This window comes from Musca autumnalis, unplaced genomic scaffold (genome assembly GCF_047663935.1).
Source record: "Musca autumnalis isolate F117 unplaced genomic scaffold, ASM4766393v1 scaffold_5, whole genome shotgun sequence".
NCBI classification, from domain to species: domain Eukaryota; kingdom Metazoa; phylum Arthropoda; class Insecta; order Diptera; family Muscidae; genus Musca; species Musca autumnalis.
This window is the reverse complement of record NW_027412088.1, coordinates 199919282-199940892: the sequence shown is the minus strand read 5'-3', so window position 1 is coordinate 199940892 and position 21611 is coordinate 199919282. Positions and strand designations below refer to the sequence as shown.

The 21611-nt window shown below is 36.0% G+C and overlaps 2 protein-coding genes across 2 annotated transcripts; one reads left to right on the top strand and one right to left on the bottom strand.

Moving 5' to 3' along the window:
- Positions 1–9597: 9597 nt before the first annotated feature.
- Positions 9598–10448, top strand: LOC141405053 (trypsin alpha-4-like). Its single transcript, XM_073989032.1, has one exon. The coding sequence runs from the start codon at positions 9598–9600 to the stop codon at positions 10366–10368; it is 771 nt and encodes a 256-aa protein (XP_073845133.1). The 3' UTR covers positions 10369–10448.
- A 2294-nt stretch (positions 10449–12742) lies between these two features.
- Positions 12743–13609, bottom strand: LOC141405735 (trypsin alpha-4-like). The gene has a single exon (XM_073990402.1). The coding sequence runs from the start codon at positions 13568–13570 to the stop codon at positions 12800–12802; it is 771 nt and encodes a 256-aa protein (XP_073846503.1). The 5' UTR covers positions 13571–13609; the 3' UTR covers positions 12743–12799.
- Positions 13610–21611: the final 8002 nt, after the last annotated feature.

Sequence of the window (21611 nt, the reverse complement as noted above, 5' to 3'; positions counted from 1 at the left end):
ACCCAACACCAAATTTAGTACCTTAACTATTTAAAATGGTTTTGGTACCAACATGTAACCCAACTTTTCGTACACATAGGTAAACTTTTCAAAAAATACTTCCTTATATTCAACATATATTCTAACCCCAATTCACTTTTCAAGTTTTACCAGTTCCCCTGAAACCCATTTGAGGACTATTTAGTAGTTTTTGTATAAATAAGTACGAATTTTTAAAACCTCCTCCCTACCTCCACTCTAAACACCAATTGCTAATCTAATACCGAATTTCAAAATTCCAGTTCTACCCTTTACAAAATCACAAATTGTACAAAATTCTGTACCATATAGCAAATACCAAAAGGTACCAAATTTTGTACCATTTAGCACTTTTCGTATACGATTTTCCAAAATGTACTTTCATATCTTAGCTCTATCCGTTCATCTATATCCAAATTATAGCCAATGTAGTTCCATTTAGCACTCTTCCATAAGTACGAATTTCCAAAACTACCTCAATCCTACACTCCAACAATAATCTGTTCACTCAAAAAAACAAATTATAGCGTACTTCGTACTATTTAGTACTACTTCGTGCACATTAGTACGATTTTCCAAAGCTACCTCCATATCGCAATTCTATATTCCAACAGTAATCTTAATTCCAAATTTCAGGATTCCAGCTTTTCAAATCCAAGTCATACTAAATTCACTACCATTTAGGACTTTTGGACCTTTGGTACATCTTTCTTACTCTTCATCAGTGACCACCAATCCAAATTTCAGGATTCCGGCTCTATTCGTTAACCCATATCCATATTGTACTATAATTAGTACTCTTCGTATACTTTTAATTCGAATTTCCAAAAACCTTTTTTTTACTCTCCATCAGTGTACTTCATTCCAAATTTTAGGATTCCAGCTCTATTCGTTCACCCAAAACCAAATTGAACTAAATATGGTACCATTTATTACTTCTCCTACTCTTATAGTTCGAATTCCAGAAACCTTTAATTTTTACTCTTCATCAGTGATTCTCATTCCAAATTTCAGGATTCCAGCTCTATCCGTTCATCCAAATCCAAATTGTACTAAATTTAGTACCATTTAGTACTTTTCGTGCACTTATAGTTCGAATTTCCAAAAACCTTTCTTTGTTACTCTCCTCCAGTGAGCCTAATTTAAAATTTCAGGATTCTAGCTCTATCCGTTCACCCAAAATCCAAATTGTACTAAATTTAGTACCATTTAGTACTTTTCGTACCCTTATAGTTCGAATTTACAAAAACCTTTCATTGTTACTCTTCATCAGTGATCCTCATTCCAAATGTCTGTATTCCAGCTCAATCCGTTCACCCAAATCCAAATTGTACTAAATTTAGTACCATTTAGAACTTTTCGTGCACTTATAGTTCGAATTTCCAAAAACCTTTCTTTGTTACTCTCCACCAGTGACCCTAATTTCAAATTTCAGGATTCCAGCTCTATCCGTTCACCCAAATCCAAATTGTACTAAATTTAGTACCATTTAGTACTTTTCGTACCCTTATAGTTCGAATTTCAAAAAACCGTTCATTGTTACTCTTCATCAGTGACCCTCATTCCAAATGCCTGTATTCCAGCTCTATCCGTTCACCCAAATCCAAATTGTACTAAATTTAGTACCATTTAGTACTATTCGTGCACTTATAGTTCGAATTTCCAAAAACATTTCTTTGTTACTCTCCTCCAGTGAGCCTAATTTAAAATTTCAGGATTCTAGCTCTATCCGTTCACCCAAATCCAAATTGTACTAAATTTAGTACCATTTAGTACTTTTCGTACCCTTGTAGTTCGAGTTTCCAAAAACCCTTTGGTACATCTTTCTAGCTCTCCATCAGTTACCCTCACTCCAAATTTCAGAATTCTAGCTCTTATCGTTTGCCTAATACAAAGGGTACCATATTTAGTACCTTTTAGTACTTTTCGTACACTTCTAGGTCGAATTTCCAAAAACCCAGCCTTATCTCACCCCTACACACCAACAACAACCTACACCCAAAATTTCAACTTTCTAGCTTCAGCGGTTTCGTCTGGGCGCTGATGAATCAGTCAGTCAGTCAGTCAGTCAGTCACTCACCTCACTACTCTTTTATATATATAGATAAAAAGGAAAAGTACACACATTGAATTGAATTTATTGATTTACTTAATAAAACAACGTATTTATACCCAAAAGACACTAAACATAGTATAATTTGACCTATTTTATTAATATCGTTTATAACGACTATCGCTTATAGCGTCCGAATTTGGTCGGTCCCTTGACCGACGTTATGAGCGATTTCAACTGTATATGTTCTAAGGGGCGTATACTTGTTGTCAATATATATACGCACCTTTGAATTTGGAAGACATTTGAATTCATCTAACAAGAAACCAAAAGGTCTTCTATGTATAGAAGATCATCCATTTAGATGTCTTCCGGAAGATCCTCTTCAGAGTTTCAAGGCCTGGTCACATAATCTAATAGCCTACGATATATTGTTTAAATAGCAATTATGGCTTATCCGATTGAATATCAACAGATAATCTATAAATATCACCGAATGAAGCTATGATAATCAAAAGCAGTAATTTCTTTAAGAAATCTTCCTTCTTTGGCTTTAATAATCCATCAAAAAGTAATATTCTAGCGATCTGTGATTGTAGCTCTGCTATTGAATTAAAAATATTCTCAAAACTTTTCGATCATGGTATTTTAAATTCTATTTAAAATTATGCGTGTTGTGGCTCTGATAGTATTTGGAAAATATTCTCAAAAAATCACTCATTATGCTGCCAATGATACTACCCGTGCTGATGTATGGTTCCGAAGCCTGGGTACTTGCGCAAGCAGATACGGCAGTGCTTGGCTTGTTTGAGAGAAAAATTCTTCTAAAGATCTACGGAACGATCTGCGTTGACGGTGAATATCGAAGTCGTATGAACCACGAGATGTATCTGCTATACAACGGCATCAATATAGTTAAAGGTATCGAGATGCAGCGATTGCGTTGGCTAGGCCATATAATAAGAATGAGCGATGATGAACCCGCTAAAAAGGCGTGTAAATCCGAGCCACATGGCGGTGCATGCAGAATTGACAAGCCAAAGAATAGATGACGCAAAGAAGTGGATGAAGAGATGACAAAGCGCGGTATTCCAAAAAGCGAAGCAATAAACAGGATAATTGGAGATCTTTTCTTAGTTCGGTCTATGGAACAAATGTTCTGTAATGGGCCAGCTAAGTAAGTAAGTAACTGAACTATAATCAAATATGATTGAAAGATTATTTTTGATGGGCTATCAGAACCAAAGAAACAAGATGTCTTAAATAAGATATTGCTTTTAATTACTCAAGCCTCATTTGAAGATTATTTGTTGATGTTTTAATAGGGAAACGTCCGTGATATTTAAATAATATTTTTGTACACTATTTTAATATGTACCCAAGCCTTTAGAACCTGTACTGGGTATTCTAGAATACCTCTAAATAATCTTCTAAACATTGAAGGTCCTTTGGTCTCTTATTAAGATGAATTTAAATTTCATCCAAATCCAGTGGTACGTATACATGCTGACAGCAAGTATACGCTCCTTAGTGCATAGACCACTTAATGACGAATTTTTGCTTATATCTTTTGCGACTATCAGATCTAGATGGACTATATGGATCAGGAAGGCATGTGTTTTGAATATTTTTCTGATCGACTAGCAAAACTGTAATCTATCTATATATATAAAAATGGTGTAAAAAACGTATAGTAATTCATAAAATGAGAACGGCTAGGCCGATTTCTGTAAAAATTTTTGTCAGTTATTCGTATTTTCGAGGAGAAGGTCTTTACGGAAGAAAATTTTGGAAAATCTTTCTGGAAAAGTCGGAAAATTGGAAATTGAGTTTTTTTTATGAAATTTTATTCCTTAATAGCGAGACGAAGTTCGCCGGGTCCGCTAGTATCTATATTAATAAAAGAGTAGAGTGACTGATTCACTGACTGACTGACTGACTGATTGACTGATTGATTCATCAACGCCCAGACGAAACGGCTGAAGCTAGAATCATGAAATTTTGGGTGAGGGTCACTCTTGGTCCGAAGGTGACAGATAAGGCTTGGTTTTTGGAAATTCGAACTGGAAGGGTACGAAAAGTACTAAAAGGTACTAAATATGGTACCGTTTGTATTTGGCGAACCGGTACAGCTAGAACTTTGAAATTTGGAATGAAGGTCACTGATGGAGTGTAGGAAAGATGTGCTAAAGGGTTTTTGGAAATTCGAACTATAAGTGTACGAAAAGTACTAAAGTGTACTAAATTTGGTACCAATTCGTATTTTGTGAACGGATAAAGATTAAAGATTGAAATTTGGTGTGAGAATCAATGTTAAAACGTACGGTTGACATAAGGAGGTGGTTTAGGAAAAGTGTACACATGTGTACGAAAAGTACTAAATGGTACTAAATTTGGTACAATTATGATTTGGGCGAACGGATAGGGCTGGAATCCTGAAATTTTGAATTAAGGCTACTGTTGGAGAGTAGAATGAACGTAGTTTTAAAAATTCGTACTTATGGGTACGGAAAGTACTAAATGGTACTAAATTTGGTACAATTTAGATTTAGGTTCAACGGATAGAGCTGGAATCCTGAAATTTTCAATTAAGGCTACAGTTGGAGGGTAGAATGGAAGTAGTTTTGAAAATTCGTACTTATGGGTACGAAAAGTACTAAATTGTACTAAATTTGGTACAATTTGGATTTTGGGCGAACGTATAGAGTTGGAATCTTGAAATTTTGAACTAAGGCTACTGTTGGAGAGTAAAATGGATGTAGTTTTAAAAATTCGTACTTATGGGTACGAAAAGTACTAAATTTGGTACAATTTGGATTTAGGTTGAACGGATAGAGCAGGAATCCGGAAATTTTGAATTAAGGCTACAGTTGGAGGGTAGAATGGAAGTAGTTTTGAAAATTCGTACTTATGGGTACGAAAAGTACTAAATGGTACTAAATTTGGTACAATTTCGATTTTGGGCGAACGTATAGTGCTGGAATCCTGAAATTTTGAACTAAGGCTACTGTTGGAGAGTAAAATGGATGCAGGTTTAAAAATTCGTATTTATGGGTACGAAAAGTACTAAATTTGGTACAATTTGGATTTAGGTTGAACGGATAGAGCTGGAATCCGGAAATTTTGAATTAAGGCTACAGTTGGAGGGTAGAATAGAAGTAGTTTTGAAAATTCGTACTTATGGGTACGAAAAGTACTAAATTGTACTAAATTTGGTACAATTATGATTTGGGCGAACGTATAGTGCTGGAATCCTGAAATTTTGAACTAAGGCTACTGTTGGAGAGTAAAATGGATGCAGGTTTAAAAATTCGTATTTATGGGTACGAAAAGTACTAAATTTGGTACAATTTGGATTTAGGTTGAACGGATAGAGCTGGAATCCGGAAATTTTGAATTAAGGCTACAGTTGGAGGGTAGAATAGAAGTAGTTTTGAAAATTCGTACTTATGGGTACGAAAAGTACTAAATTGTACTAAATTTGGTACAATTATGATTTGGGCGAACGTATAGAGCTGGAATCCTGAAATTTTGAACTAAGGCTACTGTTGGAGAGTAAAATGGATGTAGTTTTAAAAATTCGTACTTATGGGTACGAAAAGTACTAAATTTGGTACAATTTGGATTTTGGTTGAACGGATAGAGCTGGAATCCAGAAATTTTGAATTGAGGCTACAGTTGGAGGGTAGAATGGAAGTAGTTTTGAAAATTCGTACTTATGGGTACGAAAAGTACTAAATGGTACTAAATTTGGTACAATTTGGATTTTGGGCGAACGTATAGAGCTGGAATCCTGAAATTTTGAACTAAGGCTACTGTTGGAGATTAAAATGGATGTAGTTTTAAAAATTCGTACTTATGGGTACGAAAAGTACTAAATTTAGTACAATTTGGATTTAGGTTGAACGGATAGAGCTGGAATCCGGAAATTTTGAATTAAGGCTACAGTTGGAGGGTAGAATGGAAGTAGTTTTGAAAATTCGTACTTATGGGTACGAAAAGTACTAAATGGTACTAAATTTGGTACAATTTGGATTTAGCTTGAACGGATAGAGCTGGAATCCGGAAATTTTGAATTAAGGCTACAGTTGGAGGGTAGAATGGAAGTAGTTTTGAAAATTCGTACTTATGGGTACGAAAAGTACTAAATGGTACTAAATTTGGTACAATTTGGATTTAGGTTGAACGGATAGAGCTGGAATCCGGAAATTTTGAATTAAGGCTACAGTTGGAGGGTAGAATAGAAGTAGTTTTGAAAATTCGTACTTATGGGTACGAAAAGTACTAAATTTGGTACAATTTGAATTTAGGTTGAACGGATAGAGCTGGAATCCGGAAATTTTGAATTAAGGCTACAGTTGGAGGGTAGAATGGAAGTAGTTTTGAAAATTCGTACTTATGGGTACGAAAAGTACTAAATGGTACTAAATTTGGTACAATTTGGATTTAGGTTGAACGGATAGAGCTGGAATCCGGAAATTTTGAATTAAGGCTACAGTTGGAGGGTAGAATGGAAGTAGTTTTGAAAATTCGTACTTATGGGTACGAAAAGTACTAAATGGTACTAAATTTGGTACAATTTGGATTTTGGGCGAACGTATAGAGTTGGAATCCTGAAATTGTGAACTAAGGCTACTGTTGGAGAGTAAAATGGATGTAGTTTTAAAAATTCGTACTTATTGGTACGAAAAGTACTAAATTTGGTACAATTTGGATTTAGGTTGAACGGATAGAGCTGGAATCCGGAAATTTTGAATTAAGGCTACAGTTGGAGGGTAGAATGGAAGTAGTTTTGAAAATTCGTACTTATGGGCACGAAATATACCAAATGGTACAATTTGAATTTGAGTGCACCGATAGCGCTGGAATCCTGTTTTTGGAATTAAGATTACTGGTGAAGTGAAGGATTGAGGTAGTTTTGGAAAATCGTACTATTGGGTGTAGGGACAGTGCTGGAATCTGTATTTTTTGGATATAGTGTGGGTATTGGTGTGCAATGTTGGTCTCGCTGTTAATTTTGAGTGTTTGCTATTTCCATATTATATATTGTTTATTTGTTTTTTATATCCTTTCCGCATACGAAGTAGCGGGCACTTTGCTAGTATATATATAAAAATGGTGTAAAAAATGTATAGTAACTCATAAAATGAGAACGGCTAGGCCGATTTCTGTAAAGTTTTTTGTCAGTTATTCGTATTTTCGAGGAGAACGTCTTTACGGAAGAAAATTTTGGAAAATCTCTCTGGAAAAGTCGGAAAATTGGAAAAATCGAAAATTGAGTTTTTGTATGAAATTTTATTCCTTAATAGCGAGACGAAGTTCGCGGGTCCGCTAGTAAAATATATTTTTAAGATTAAATTTTGATGGACTATCAGATATTGATTTTGATTAGCAATGCCTTAGATGAAGATATTTAAAGATTATCTTTTGATGTTCAATCAGAGAAACCATCACCGCTATTTAAATTATATTTTGTAGACTATTAGAATAACTCTAAATGATATTCTATACCTAGAAGTCCGTACGTATACATGTTGACAACACGTATACGCTACTTAGAACATAAAACATTTTAGAGACTTCCAAAGAGCTATGGGACACACAATCGCTGATTTTCGAGAATATTTTTCATGGACTATCAGATCTGCAATCATGGATATTATTAGACGGACTATCTAGACCAAGAAGACGGGTGTTTTAAAGATATTTTGATGGACAAGCAGAACTATAATCAGATAATATTGAAAGATTATTTTTGGTGGACTATTAGAGCCAAGGAAGGAAGATTTCTTAAAGAAAATATTGCTTTTGAGTATGAAAGCGTTATTTGAAGCTTTGAAACCTTGTATAAGATATTGCAGAAGACCTCTAAATAATCCTCTGTTCATGGGTGGAGTTGAATTTCTTCCAAATCCAAAGGTAGTTGTGCATGTTGACAACACGTCGAACATAAATCACTTCAGTCTCTTCTGAAGTGCTATGAGAGGCATAATGACGAATTTGTGCGAATATTTTCTGGGACTATCAGACCAACAATCGTGTATATTATTTTTACCAAAAAGTCGGGAGTTTTTTGTGAGTATTAGTCCATATTTACATTTCGCAATTTTACTTGCGGCAATTGTCAATTTGTTGGAGAGAGAGAGGTGGGGTATATGGTAACCCTTTGCCTCTCAACAACCTCTCTCACCGACAAACTGACAATTACCGCAAGGAAAATTGCCGAATGTAAATATGGACTTAGTCTATTAAATTGTCCATCTAATGGCCTGTTTCTCTTAGACGATTCGAATTCAAATTCGTTCAAACTACTACCAAACTTCTGTTTTTTGAAAATTGTTTGAATTGTTTTTATTTTTAATCAAACAAACATTTCCTACAATGACAGCAATTTAGTAGTAATTCGAACGATTTTGAATACGAATCGTCTTAAAGATACCTGCTGGGATTTTAGAGAAACCACAATTAAAGATACTGACTACGTCGTGAATGACTGGACCACAGGGTTTCCTATTAGACCCCTTGTATAGGTGAAATTTGTGGGTACCTAAGTGTGTATGATTGTCGCCGCTACTTATGCGCCATTAATTATTTATTTTGATATCAAGTAATTGTTGCTAAATTTTACAAGAATTGATTTAAAAATCATTCACTTTCAATGGGGTTTGAACTTGCTTTCACTTTGAATTCAGTTAATAGAGATATCATTGTGAGGAAGCCCATCGCATACACTTTGAACGTTATATTATCTATACAAGATTTAGATTACACCTAAACACGTATGTAGGCATATTATCACGGCAGACAATCCATACAACGTAATTGATTTGGTTTAGTTTGAACGTCTAAAATGTTTGAAGAGCACTTAGGCACTCAAGTATTTACACGCGGCCTTAGTGAGGTTTATTTTAAAATTTTCGATTAGCATAGAAGATATGTTGGGCAGACAAGCAATATTTATAGATTTCTATAAGTATGTTAAGAGAAAGGTAAAACGTTGTACAAAAAAAGTTGGCATAACGCCCAAGTTTGATATTCAGAAAGAGGATAAGAAATCTTTAATGGTATTTTATAGGTATCACTAAAAATTTTCTATAACAAAATCATAGATCCCCCCTCAGAAAACCTCCTGGTCTTCACAAGAATACAAAGAAAAGGTTCGCTTAGTAAAGCAAAAATATTTTGCCTTTCTTTATTTGTCTTTTTTTGGCATACTTTCCACTTCCATTGTTTCAAACAAAAGAATTTGGATTAATAAAATCCCACAAACCCAATAGCTTCTTTATCCATTGTTATCTACATGTCTAAGAATTACAGCCAAAAATGTTTTACAAATTATCTGTTCCATGCTTTGTTATCAATCACCTGTAAAAGATAGCATTGCAGTTAATACCCCCAGATGCACTTCAAAGCATATTCCATTGTTTCATGTAAAACGCATTATTGATAATGGACAGCTTGCACCCAATTTCGTTGGTATAAATACCCCGAGCATTTTTTGGGAAGTCACACAAAATTTTTCGAAAATGTTGAAGACAGTCATTTTATTGGCCTGTGTAGCCTGTACCTTGGGTGCTGCAGCTCCAGAGGGTATGCTGCCACAATTGGATGGTCGCATTGTTGGCGGTGTTGCTACAACCATTAGTGATTTTCCCTGGCAAATCTCTTTACAACGTAGTGGCTCCCATTCTTGTGGTGGCTCTCTGTATTCGTCCAATATTATTGTTACCGCTGCCCATTGCATGCAATATGTCTCAATTTCGGTGCTAAAGGTTCGTGCTGGCTCTACCACCTGGAATGCTGGTGGAACTTTGGTCTCGTTGGCTGCTTATAAAATTCATGAAGGTTACAACTCTTGGACTATGGTCAATGATATTGCCGTCATTCGTTTGTCATCCTCCTTGACCTTTGGTTCTACCATGAAGTCCATTGGTTTGGCCACAAAGGCTCCGGCTAATGGTGCTGCTGCGGTTGTCTCCGGTTGGGGTACTCTACAATCTGGAGCTGCTACATTACCCACCACTTTGCAATATGTTAATCTTAACATTGTTAGCCAAGCTGCTTGTGCTTCTTCTACCTATGGTTATGGTTCTCAAGTAAAACCTAGCATGATTTGTGCCTATTCGGCTGGCAAAGATTCCTGCCAAGGTGATTCTGGTGGTCCATTGGTTTCAGGTGGTGTTTTGGTTGGTGTTGTCTCCTGGGGCTATGGTTGTGCTTTTGCCAATTATCCTGGTGTCTATGCTGATGTTGCTCAGCTACGCTCTTGGGTTGTGGAGGCAGTTGCTTCGTGTTAAGGTACAATGACTGATGAATTTATGTAAACATAGTATGAGTTATTGAGAATATTGTCAGAAGCTCATTTTGTAAACAATAAATAAACAATTGTCATCTTATAAAAAATAAATAAATAAATCGGCGTTCAAGAAACAGAAAAATAACTTTATTCTTTCTGTTTCCGCAGAAACAGAAGGACGACAGAGTTCATGTTGCGAGTTGTGGTAAAAACATGTTTTTTGACGTAAATCTTGTAAGACTGCACGGTCTTTGAAGATCGTTTCTACAGAGAATAGTTTCTCTAACAATCGAATAGTTTCAATGGTGGTGTGCTTCAATTCCCATTAAAGAAGAGTCGAAGGGTCTTCTTAGATAGATAATCTAATATTCTACAAAAATATTTTTAAAATAACGGAAAATCAAAAATTCATCTTAAAATACATACATCAAAAAATAATCTCTTAAATATTTGTGATTATTGATTCGTTTCTTTCTTATGTTCTAAGGAGCGTATACTTGGTGTCAACATGTATACGCACCTTTTGATTTGAAAAAAAAATAACTTCATCTAAACAGGATACCAGAAGGTTTTCTATGTATAGAAGATTATTTAGAGGTCTTCTGGAATCTCCTGCAGAGGTTTTCAGGGCTTGATAATCTAATAGTCTATAAAAATATTCTTTAAATAACAATGGTGGTTTGATCTATATGAACAGCAATAAATAATTTCTTAATATCCCCAAATGCTGCTTTGATTATTAAAGGCAATATTTTCTTTAAGAAATCTTCTTTCCGTGACTCTGATAGTCCATCAAAAAGTAAGCTTTCAAACATATTTGATTACAGTTCTGCTGGTCGATAAAAACTATCTTCAAAACTCCCGTCTTATTGGTCCATATAGTCCATCTAATAGTATCCATGATTGTTGGTCTGATAGCCCGAGAAAATATCGCACAAATTCGTCATTATGCTGCTCATAGCATTTTAAAAGTGAATTAAGTCATATATGTTCTAAGGGGCGTATACTTGTTGTCAACATATATACGCACCTTTGAATTTGGAAGAAATTTTAATTCATCTAAACAAGCAACCAAAAATTCTTCTATGTAAGATCACCCATTTAGATGTCTTCCGGAAGATCCTCTTCAGAGTTTCAAGGCCTGGGCAAGAATACGATGTATTCTTTAAGTACCAACTATGGCTGAATATCAAAAGATAATCTATAAATACCACCGAATGAAGCTATGATAATCAAAAGCAGTAATTTCTTTAAGAAATCCTTCTTTTCTTGGCTCTGGTAATCCTTCAAAAAGTAATATTTTAACTACCTGTGATTGTAGCTCTGCTATTGAATTAAAAGTATTCTCAAAACCTTTCGATCGTGATCTTCAAAGTCCATTTAAAAATATCCGTGCTTGTGGCTCTGGTAGTCTTTGGAAAATATTCTCAAAAAATCAGTCATTATGCTTCCAATGATACTACCCGTGCTGATGTATGGTGCCGAAGCCTGGGTACTTGCGCAAGCAGATAAGGCAGTGCTTGGCGTGTTTGAGAGAAAAATTCTTCGATAGATCTACGGACCGATCTGCGTTGACGGTGAATATCGAAGTCGTATGAACCACGAGCTGTATCTGCTATACAACGCCATCAATATAGTTAAACGTATCGAGATGCAGCGATTGCGTTGGCTAGGCCATATAATAAGATTGAGCGATGATGAACCCGCTAAAAAGGCGTATAAATTCGAGCCACATGGAGGTGCACGCAGAATTGGCTGGCCAAAGAATAGATGGCGCAAACAAGTGGATGAAGAGATGACAAGGCGCGGTATTCCAGAAAGCGAAGCACTAAACAGAGAGAATTGGAGATCTTTTCTTAGTTCGGTCTATGGAACAAATGGTCTGTAATAGGCCAGCTAGGTAAGTAAGTAAGTAATGCTTCCAATAGCTATTCGTAAATGACTAAAGTGAATTATGTTCCCAGAAGCGTATTGGTGTTGTCAACATGTATACGCACCCTTGGATCTGGAATGAATTTCAATTCCCTTAAACAAGAGACTGGAAGGTATACAAAGCAAAATCTATCAAAAAGTATCCCTGTGTGTGGTTCTAACACACCGTGGAAAATATTCTTCAAAAAATCGATATTATTTCTCTCATATCTCTTCAGAAATGAATTAAGCGTTTTATGTTCTAAGTTGCGTATAAGTGTTGTCAACATGTATACGCATCCTGGTATGAATTTAACTTCTCTTAAACAAGGGACAGAAGAAGTTTACGACTTCATGTAACTAGTAATACTGGACCTGATCGATATCTCCAAGTGTGATGGACAGGTGTCCCTAAATGCTATCACACTTGTAGATTCCCAACCAAAAGCAAAAATTCAATTCCATTAAGTTATTCTCAAAAAGCTTTATTAAATTTCTTGTGAAACATCTGTTTTACTGCCTTAAACTGAAGCTGCAGCATTCACAACCCAAGAGCGTAGGGTAGCAACATCAGCATAGACACCAGGATAATTGGCAAAAGCACAACCATAGCCCCAGGAGACAACACCAACCAAAACACCACCCGAAACCAATGGGCCACCAGAATCACCTTGGCAGGAATCCTTGCCAGCCGAATAGGCACAAATCATGCTAGGTTTCACTTCAGAACCATAACCATAGGCGGAAGAAGCACATTCAGCTTGGCTAACAATCTTAAGATCAACATATTGCAAAGTGGTGGGCAATGTAGCGGCTCCAGATTGTAGAGTACCCCAACCGGAGACAACAGCAGCAGCACCATTAGCAGGAGCCTTTGTGGCCAAACCAATAGCCTTAATGGTTGAACCATAAGTCAGCGAGGAACTTAAACGGATAACAGCAATGTCATTGACCATAGTCCAGGAGTTATAACCTTCATGATTTTTAAAAGCAGCCACCGAGACCAAAGTGCCACCAGCGTTCCAGGTGGTAGAGCCAGCACGAACCTTTAAGACGGTAGTGGAGACAGATTGCAAGCAATGGGCAGCGGTAACAATAACATTGGGTGAGTACACAGAACCACCACAAGAATGGGAGCCACTACGTTGTAGAGATACTTGCCAAGGATAAGCACTGATGGTTGTAGCAACACCGCCAACAATGCGACCATCCAATTGGGGTAACATACCCTCTGGAACTGCAGCACCAAAGGCACAGGCTAGGGAGGCCAATAAAATCACTGTCTTCAACATTTTCGAAAAAAACTTGTGTGAATCTTAGAACAATAACGGTACGTATTTATACCAAAAAATAGAGCTATGCACCACACTATCGATAGTGCAGTTTACATGACACAGTGGATTACATTTTCAAGTGTATCGTCCATTGGCAGGTATTACCTGTAACGCTATCTATTACAAATGATTGATAACAAAACTGGGCAAAAATAGCTTGTAAATAATTTTGGCTGAAATTCTCATTCAGTTAGATAACAATGAAGAAAGCTATTGGGTTTGTGGCGCTTAGTTAATTCCGAAATGTTTTGTTTGAAACAATGGAAGTGAAAAGAACAGAACGGCAATAGTAATATACTTTTCCATTGAGATGATGAGAAGAAAGTCGTCTTGTTAAGACCAGTAGGCTTTCTATAGAAGGTGTAGGTTTTTGTTACAGAAGACTTCAAGTGATTTCCATAAAAATATCATTAAAGTTACCTTATCTTCTTTCTGAAGATTATACTTTGACGTTATGCCTATATTTTATGCACATTTTTTTTACTTTTCTATTAACATACTTATAGATAACTCTAAAAATTGCTTATCTGCCCTACATATCTTCTATGTTCATCGAATATTTTAAAATAAACCTTATGCACGGCACGTGTAAATACTTGACTGACCAAGTGCTGTTCAAACATTTTAGACGTTCAAACGAAACAACACCAAATCAATTACATAGTATCTAAGTGTAATCAAAATCTTGAGTAGATAATTTTACGTACATTTACTTAATAATGATAGGCTTCCTAACAATGATATCACTTTTAGCTGAATTTAAAGTGAAAGCAAGTTCAATGCCCATTGAAAGTGGATGATTTTCATATATATATATTTTTTTTAAATTTAGCAACAATTAATTAATTTCAAAATAAATAATTAAAGGTGCATTAATAACGGAGGCAATCATACACAGATAGGTATTCACGAATTTCACTTAAACAAGGGGTCTAATGGAAAAACCTGTGCGGTCATTCACGACATTGACATTATCTTTAGTGATGCTCTCTCTCTGAAATATTCTGTAAAATATCCCTGAATTCAACTTACAGAAAATCCAAAATATCTATTTATATATATAAAAGAGCTCAGTGAGTGAGTTAGTGAGTGTGTGAGTGACATGTATATCATCGTCTCGACGAAATCGCTGATGCTAGAAAGCTGAAATTTTGACTGTGGGTTGCCGTCGGTGTGTAGGGGTGAGATAAGGCTGGGATTTTGGAAATTCGACCTAGAAGGGTACGAAAAGTACTAAAAGGTACTAAATATGGTACCCTTTGTATTAGGCAAACGGGAAGAGCTAGAATTCTGAAATTTGGAATGAGGGTAACTGATGGAAAGCTAGAAAGATGTACCAAAGGGTTTTTGGAAATTCGACCTCTAAGTGTACGAAAAGTACTTAATTTTGTACGAATTGTATATTTTGTAGGGATTTAGCTAGAAACTTGGAATTTGGTATGGAAATCAAGGTTGGGACGTGGTGTTTATAAAAGGAAATGGTTTTGGAAATTAGTACTCATGTGTACGAAAAGTTCTAAAGGGTACTAAATTTAGTACAATTTGGATTTGGGTGAACGGATTGAGCGGGAATTCTGAAATTTGGAATGTGGGTCACTGATGGAGAGTTAGAAAGATGTACCAAAGCGTTTTTGGAAATTCGGCCTATAAGTGTACTAAAACTTACTAAATTTAGTACCAGTTGTATTTTTTTCAACTGATATAGCTAGAATCCTGGAATTTGGTATGGAAATCAAGGTAGGGAAGTGGTGTTTATAGAAGGAAATGGTTTTGGAAATTCGTACTCATGTGCACGAAAAGTTCTAAATGGTATTAAATTTAGTACAATTTGGATTTGGGTGAACGGATAGAGCTGGAAACCAGAAATTTGGAACTATGATTATTGTTAAAGTGTAAGAATGAGAAATGGGTGTAGTTTTGTAAATTCGTACTGAAAATGTGGGTAATGTACTTGTTGTGAAATTTGGTTACAAATTACAACTAACAATAAAATGGTCTAAATGTGATGAACAGCTTGGATAAGTGGGATAGGAATCACAAATCCTATTTGCATTTAAGTTCTCATTAACACACCAATTTGAGAGAACCTCACCATTATAATTATTAATTGGGTCACCCCAGGTAACATGTTTAGCATTTAGATCTCCTCCCATTATAAGCCCATCAAAATTTTGAGAAAAATTTAGAATTGCTGATAAACCATTACATATATACCTGCGATCATAATTACTAGGGAAATAAACAGACCCACATAACATTTTTTGAACTGTTCCGTTTATCAGAACGTTGATTTCTACAAATAAATTTGGAAATTTTAAATTAGGAATTGCTATTTTTGAATAAGAAATGCTCTTCTTAATAACTATACCCACTCCAACAGATCTCTTGTCCCTTAGAACAATAAAGTTGTCTAAATAAATATTATTTTCTTCAGGCAAGTGTAACTCCTGGAGAAACGCTATATCAACCTTACCTTGATCCAAGATTACTTTAAGTTCAAGCTTTCTACTGATGTTGACAAGGGAGCCAACATTAAAAGTAACTATGTTCAAAGAGTTACCGGTGGTACCCATCTTGGACACCTTCCATTATTTTCAAGCATTCAGCCTTTGCTTGATCTTTCGACATTTGTTTGTACTTGCTCAAGAAATCCTTTATCCTATCCTCTACGGTTATAGGTTCAGGATCACATAAAATTTTGGCGACTTTTAAAAATTCATCGATTCAAGCAGAATTTTCCTGCTTCTCATGTACTCTAAGAACATTAGCAAATGTTCTATTTTCACTAACCATGTTTTGACTATTTAAAAAACCTGTAACATTTCTTGCCGCAGGCATTTTTCGTGCTTTGGATTCTTCAGCAATTTTGTTTCTATAAGATATAAACTCCTTATAGGAGCCACATCCTCTGTAATTTGCCGCGTTGCCAAAGTTTTTGCAATTAACACAAAATACTTTATCATCAGGACCAAGTTCACATAAACCGTGTTCATGTTTTTATTACAGTTAACGCATGACGAAGGGCGACTGAAATTCTTCGAAATATGTCCCCACTATTGACAGAATTGCTCTGAAAGCCTGCAGATTGCCAGTAAGACTTTGTTGGGTACCTGGTCACTGCGGTGTAGTGAGAAATGAGATTGTGGATGAATTGGCAAGGCGAGGCTCGCAATCAACCGATATACAACTGGAAGTTGGAGTGCGACCCCCGCTTTGTCACTTCATTGACAAACTCACAAGGTTCCACGTTGAGAAAACCAAAAGAACTTGGCTAGACGCTCCTGGTTGTCGGGTGGCTAAGTCAATCTGGCCGGAGATCTCGGCACGTAGAACTGATTCCCTCCTCTAACTATGTAAGTCAGAGATCAGGGTTGTTGTGGGGGTCATTACTGGCCATTGCAACATCAGATCAATGACGTGCAGATGGGAGGCTAGCAGCAGTGATTATTGCAGGCTGTGTGAAGATGCAGAGGAGACGGAGACGATTGATCATTTACTGTGCCAGTGCCCCAGACGGCCAGGAGATACAGACTCTTCGGCACATACATGATTGAATCGCTCTCCTACCTCTCTTCTTTCGACCCATCAGTCCTGCTTGCATACTGTAGAGGTCTTAAATGGCTATGGGGCAGACAAACTTAACTGCATGTTAGTCTATTTAATAACTAATATACCTCTCTTGTTTTTCTTTCTTTTATCTTCCCTCATCCTTCTCCTATACCCCCCCGACCCGTCTCTTCCTCTCCTACCTCTTCCTCCCCCATCCAGCAACAACAAACTGGTATCCAGTCGAGCAGACAACCACACGCCATCACATCAAATCCATAGATGCAATATCCACCATCACACCACACTTACACAACCACCATCACATATACACCAGCAAAAATCATCACACATCATCATATCACCACACATTAACGGTCATCATCACACACAGAACCACATGCAGAACCACCAAACAACAGACAATATCAACAATATCAATATCAACAATATCCGATCTCAACAAAACAGGATGATCACAATGGACCACAAGGTCTCCGAGTGGAGTGGCTGCCTTTTACAGCAGCTGCGCATCCTATAACCTAACCTAACCTTGACACCTATAGCACTGCGCAATTTTTTTTGAAGATTTAGGTTTTTCCCAATATACTCTTTGTTCGAGGATATACCTTATGCCTAGAATCTTATTTGCTCTTCGATTTGGCTTTAAAGTTACTAAAAACAACCCGGTATCATAACCGTTTTTCCTCGAAAAATCCGTAGAAAACTTTGTGACGGTTTCCACGGTATCTGGAACAAAAATGTCTATTTCTGACTTAGTGTCATTAGCCTCAGTTGTATGGTATAGACCACGGCAGACTATACTTTGGCGTTTGAACTCCTTGGGAGTATATGTATAAGAAGAAATATTTTTTTCCTTCAATAATGCCATTATCTCAGAGTGTGTCGTCGCATCTTTCAAAAACAATTTGCTTTTATGCCGGGCATACACTATGGGCATGCAGGACAGCAACCGATGAACCCTTGTGTAAGTGTGTGATTGAATAGTGTGTGGCATTCCTTCAATCCATATTGCAAAAATTATGAATTTTCCTCCAAACTCGAATTTGGGTTGAAGTTTTCCAAATTTCTAATTTCCTCACAAATAATATTTGTTGTTTTCAAACTTGGCTCCCACTTGGAAAATAAACAAAATTCATCGGATTGAAAGGGGTTCATTTACAAAATCAAAACTATTTTGATTTCAATCCTGCCAAAACTACTCCCAAATACATTGACAAAAACTTCAAAATTTACTAATACTATTACAAATGCTGTCCTGCATGCCCATAGTGTATGCCCCGCATTAGAGTTAGACTGATTCTTAATTTTGAAATCTACATTCTTAGCTTTTAACTGCTGAACGAGAGACGTTATATTGACATTTTGTAGGAATATTGGAGGACAAAACGAAGTTCTTTCCGCTTTATGTGGTTCATTCTTTTTTGTAGTGCGTGTGTTATTATGTATAATATGTATTTTCATTTACACTAGACTCAATATCTAAATTACCCAATAACGAAAACCTATTTGAACGATTAATATTAACATCTGCCTTATGTAATTGTTTGAAAACATGTTTTGATAAATCAATTTCCATATCACCTTCATGTTTACGTCTTTTTTTGATCTCACCTCTTTGAAGTCTTGATCTACGGAAGCAATGGAAATTGAGTCCTCATCAGAGGTCCGCAAAATGCATATAAAAGGCACACTCTATTGCCTTTTCCCAAAAGCGAATAGTGCAGTCCCTTGCATATAAAAAATATGAATGTGCAAAAAGCAGATTCACCCCAAAAAATGATTCACTGCTTTAGTGCATGCTTGCTTGCTTTTACATTTGTATTCACACGATTCGCAAATGCAGTATGCACAATACTGCATACCACCACACAGTATCGTACCATCTTCTGTTTGAATAAATGAATACATTTGCCAAATTTCGCTTTTTCTTTGAGTTTCTTTAATAATAGGATAAACTAAACTAAACTAGTAATTGTTTTTATTGTCTCAACATTAATTTTTTTATGTTTATTAACATGTAAATTTGACCAGAAATATCTACTGCTTTTTGTAATGCAACGTGCTTTTTCGAAGGCAGCGTGCAAAAAAAAGGCAACGAGCTCTTGTAGTGTGTTGTGAGTGTGCAATTGGCACACACTCATGAAAGTAAAGGCAAAGCAAGCAATAGCATTAAACAGAGATGGCAATAGCAAGCAATGAAAAAAGCACGAAATCGCGAATATGCATTAGAAGCGAGTGGCATTTTGCGGACCTCTGGTCCTCATCCCAATCATTACGTAAAGTTTCGTTGCTATTGCAAGATGTTGAATCTTCCCCAAGGATGCAATTATTTGGTTTTTCAAAAACGGAATTTCGCAATTGATTCTCATGATCTCTGTTCGTATCCTTGGTACAATTAATTTAAGTTTTCGGAGTAGCTCCATTTGAATTATCTTTCATTGCTCCTTCAGAAATATTGGGAGGCCTTCCTCCCGCTTGCAAAAGCGTGGCCTGTTTCATCATTCTTTTCAAAATCAAGGAATTAAATGTGGGTTGTTCTTTATTCAAGATTTCTTGAAAATTTTCTGTTTTTTGACTATTATTTATTTATTTATTTTTTTTTTTTTTTTTTGATAACCCAGCGTTTACACATGCCAGTGACAGTTCGAAAAATTGAATACATACACAATAAGTGTGTCTGCGTACTCGATAATTTGTAATAATTATTACAAATTATTACTGAATGTTGTTTTTTTACACAAATGTTCAGTAATTTTGTTCAGTAAAATTTTGTAGCTTTAGCAGTTGTCAAAAGTTTAAAATATTCAAATATTATAACCGTCAATATTAATCAAATTGAAAATTTGTACTTCTTTAATTTTTTCCTTTGAAAGAGTATAAAATGCTTTACTCTCTAAAAAGAAGTTACTGAGTAATATTTACTGAGAAAGTACAAGGACAGACCTAACTACTAGATTTTTCATGCCAATAAAATTTTGAACTGGCTGCCAGTGATATGTCGAAAATGAAAAAAGAGTTGCCGAGACTATTGCTTAATCCATGTACATTTTTGTTTCTTCTAAGAATTCAAAGATTTTATGTATATTTTCAAAAAGGTTATGAAACAAAAATAATACATCTCGGTAGCTGCAATATATTTGTGGTAAATAAAGATATAATTTTGATGATTTTCATGAAAATATAGGCTGACAAATAATTTCCCCTCTGGGATTATACAATATTGAACAGATGACAATACCAGATTCATTATGTTTATGATTGAAAACAATCTTTTAAAACAAAATAAAATACAAATAATAAAATATGTTGTCAATTGTGTTTTAAATCTGAAATATAATGCAATTTTGTGTGTTATAATTTTGGAATTGAACTTGCACTGGCATGTGTAAACACACAAGAAAACTGCATGCCAGTCGAACACTTTTTCGGCATTTTCGAGTATAATACATGTACTCAATTGGCACCAATTTACTGGCATGTGTAACTGCAGCGTTAGGAAAACACAACCGACTCGTTCGGCAGTTGGAATGAAACCCAAATGTTAATCAATTAAAATTCTATTTCTAAATTGTTACCAGAATTTCAATAATAAACAAGTAAGAAAAGCGTTAAGTTCGGTCGGGCCGAATTTTTTATACCTTTCACCACAAATTTTCGCCATTTCGGTGGATTAATGTGGCCACAACCTTCAAAATACCTAAAATCGGGAGGTACCGTTATATGGGGGCTACAAAAAAAAAAAAAACATGGACCTATCTTAGCAATTTTAAGTGGCGAAATTTCGTGGCCACTGCAAAGCAAAAAATGTGGCTAAGATCCCTAAAATACCTTAAATCGGGAGGTATCGTTATATGGGGACTATACCGAACCGTGGACCTATCTTGACAATTTTTAGTGGAGCAATTTCGCGGCCATTGAGAACCTCAAATGTAAAATTTCAGCTAGTTTGGGCAAAAAATGTGGCTAAGATCCATAAAATACCTTAAATCGGGAGGTATCGTTATATGGGGACTATATCGAACCGTGGACCTATCTTGACAATTTTTAGTGGAGCAATTTCGCGGCCATTGGGAACCTCAAATGTAAAATTTCAGCTGGTTTGGGCAACAAATGCGGCTAAGATCCTTAAAATACCTTAAATCGGGAGGTACCGTTATATGGGGGCTATACCAAAACTTGGACCGATATAACCCATCTTCGAACTTGATCTTCCGACGGCTAAAAAAAATGGTATTCCCCAATTTTCAGCGAAATCGGTCAACAAATGCGACCTGTCTGTTGCGAACGGACGGACGGACATGCATAAATCGACTCAGAAAGTGATTCTATGTATATCCCTAGAAGGAACTATGGGTCTATCTCGCTTCCTTTTGTATGTTACATACAAATGCACTAACACATAATACCCCTTACCACATAGTGGTGTAGG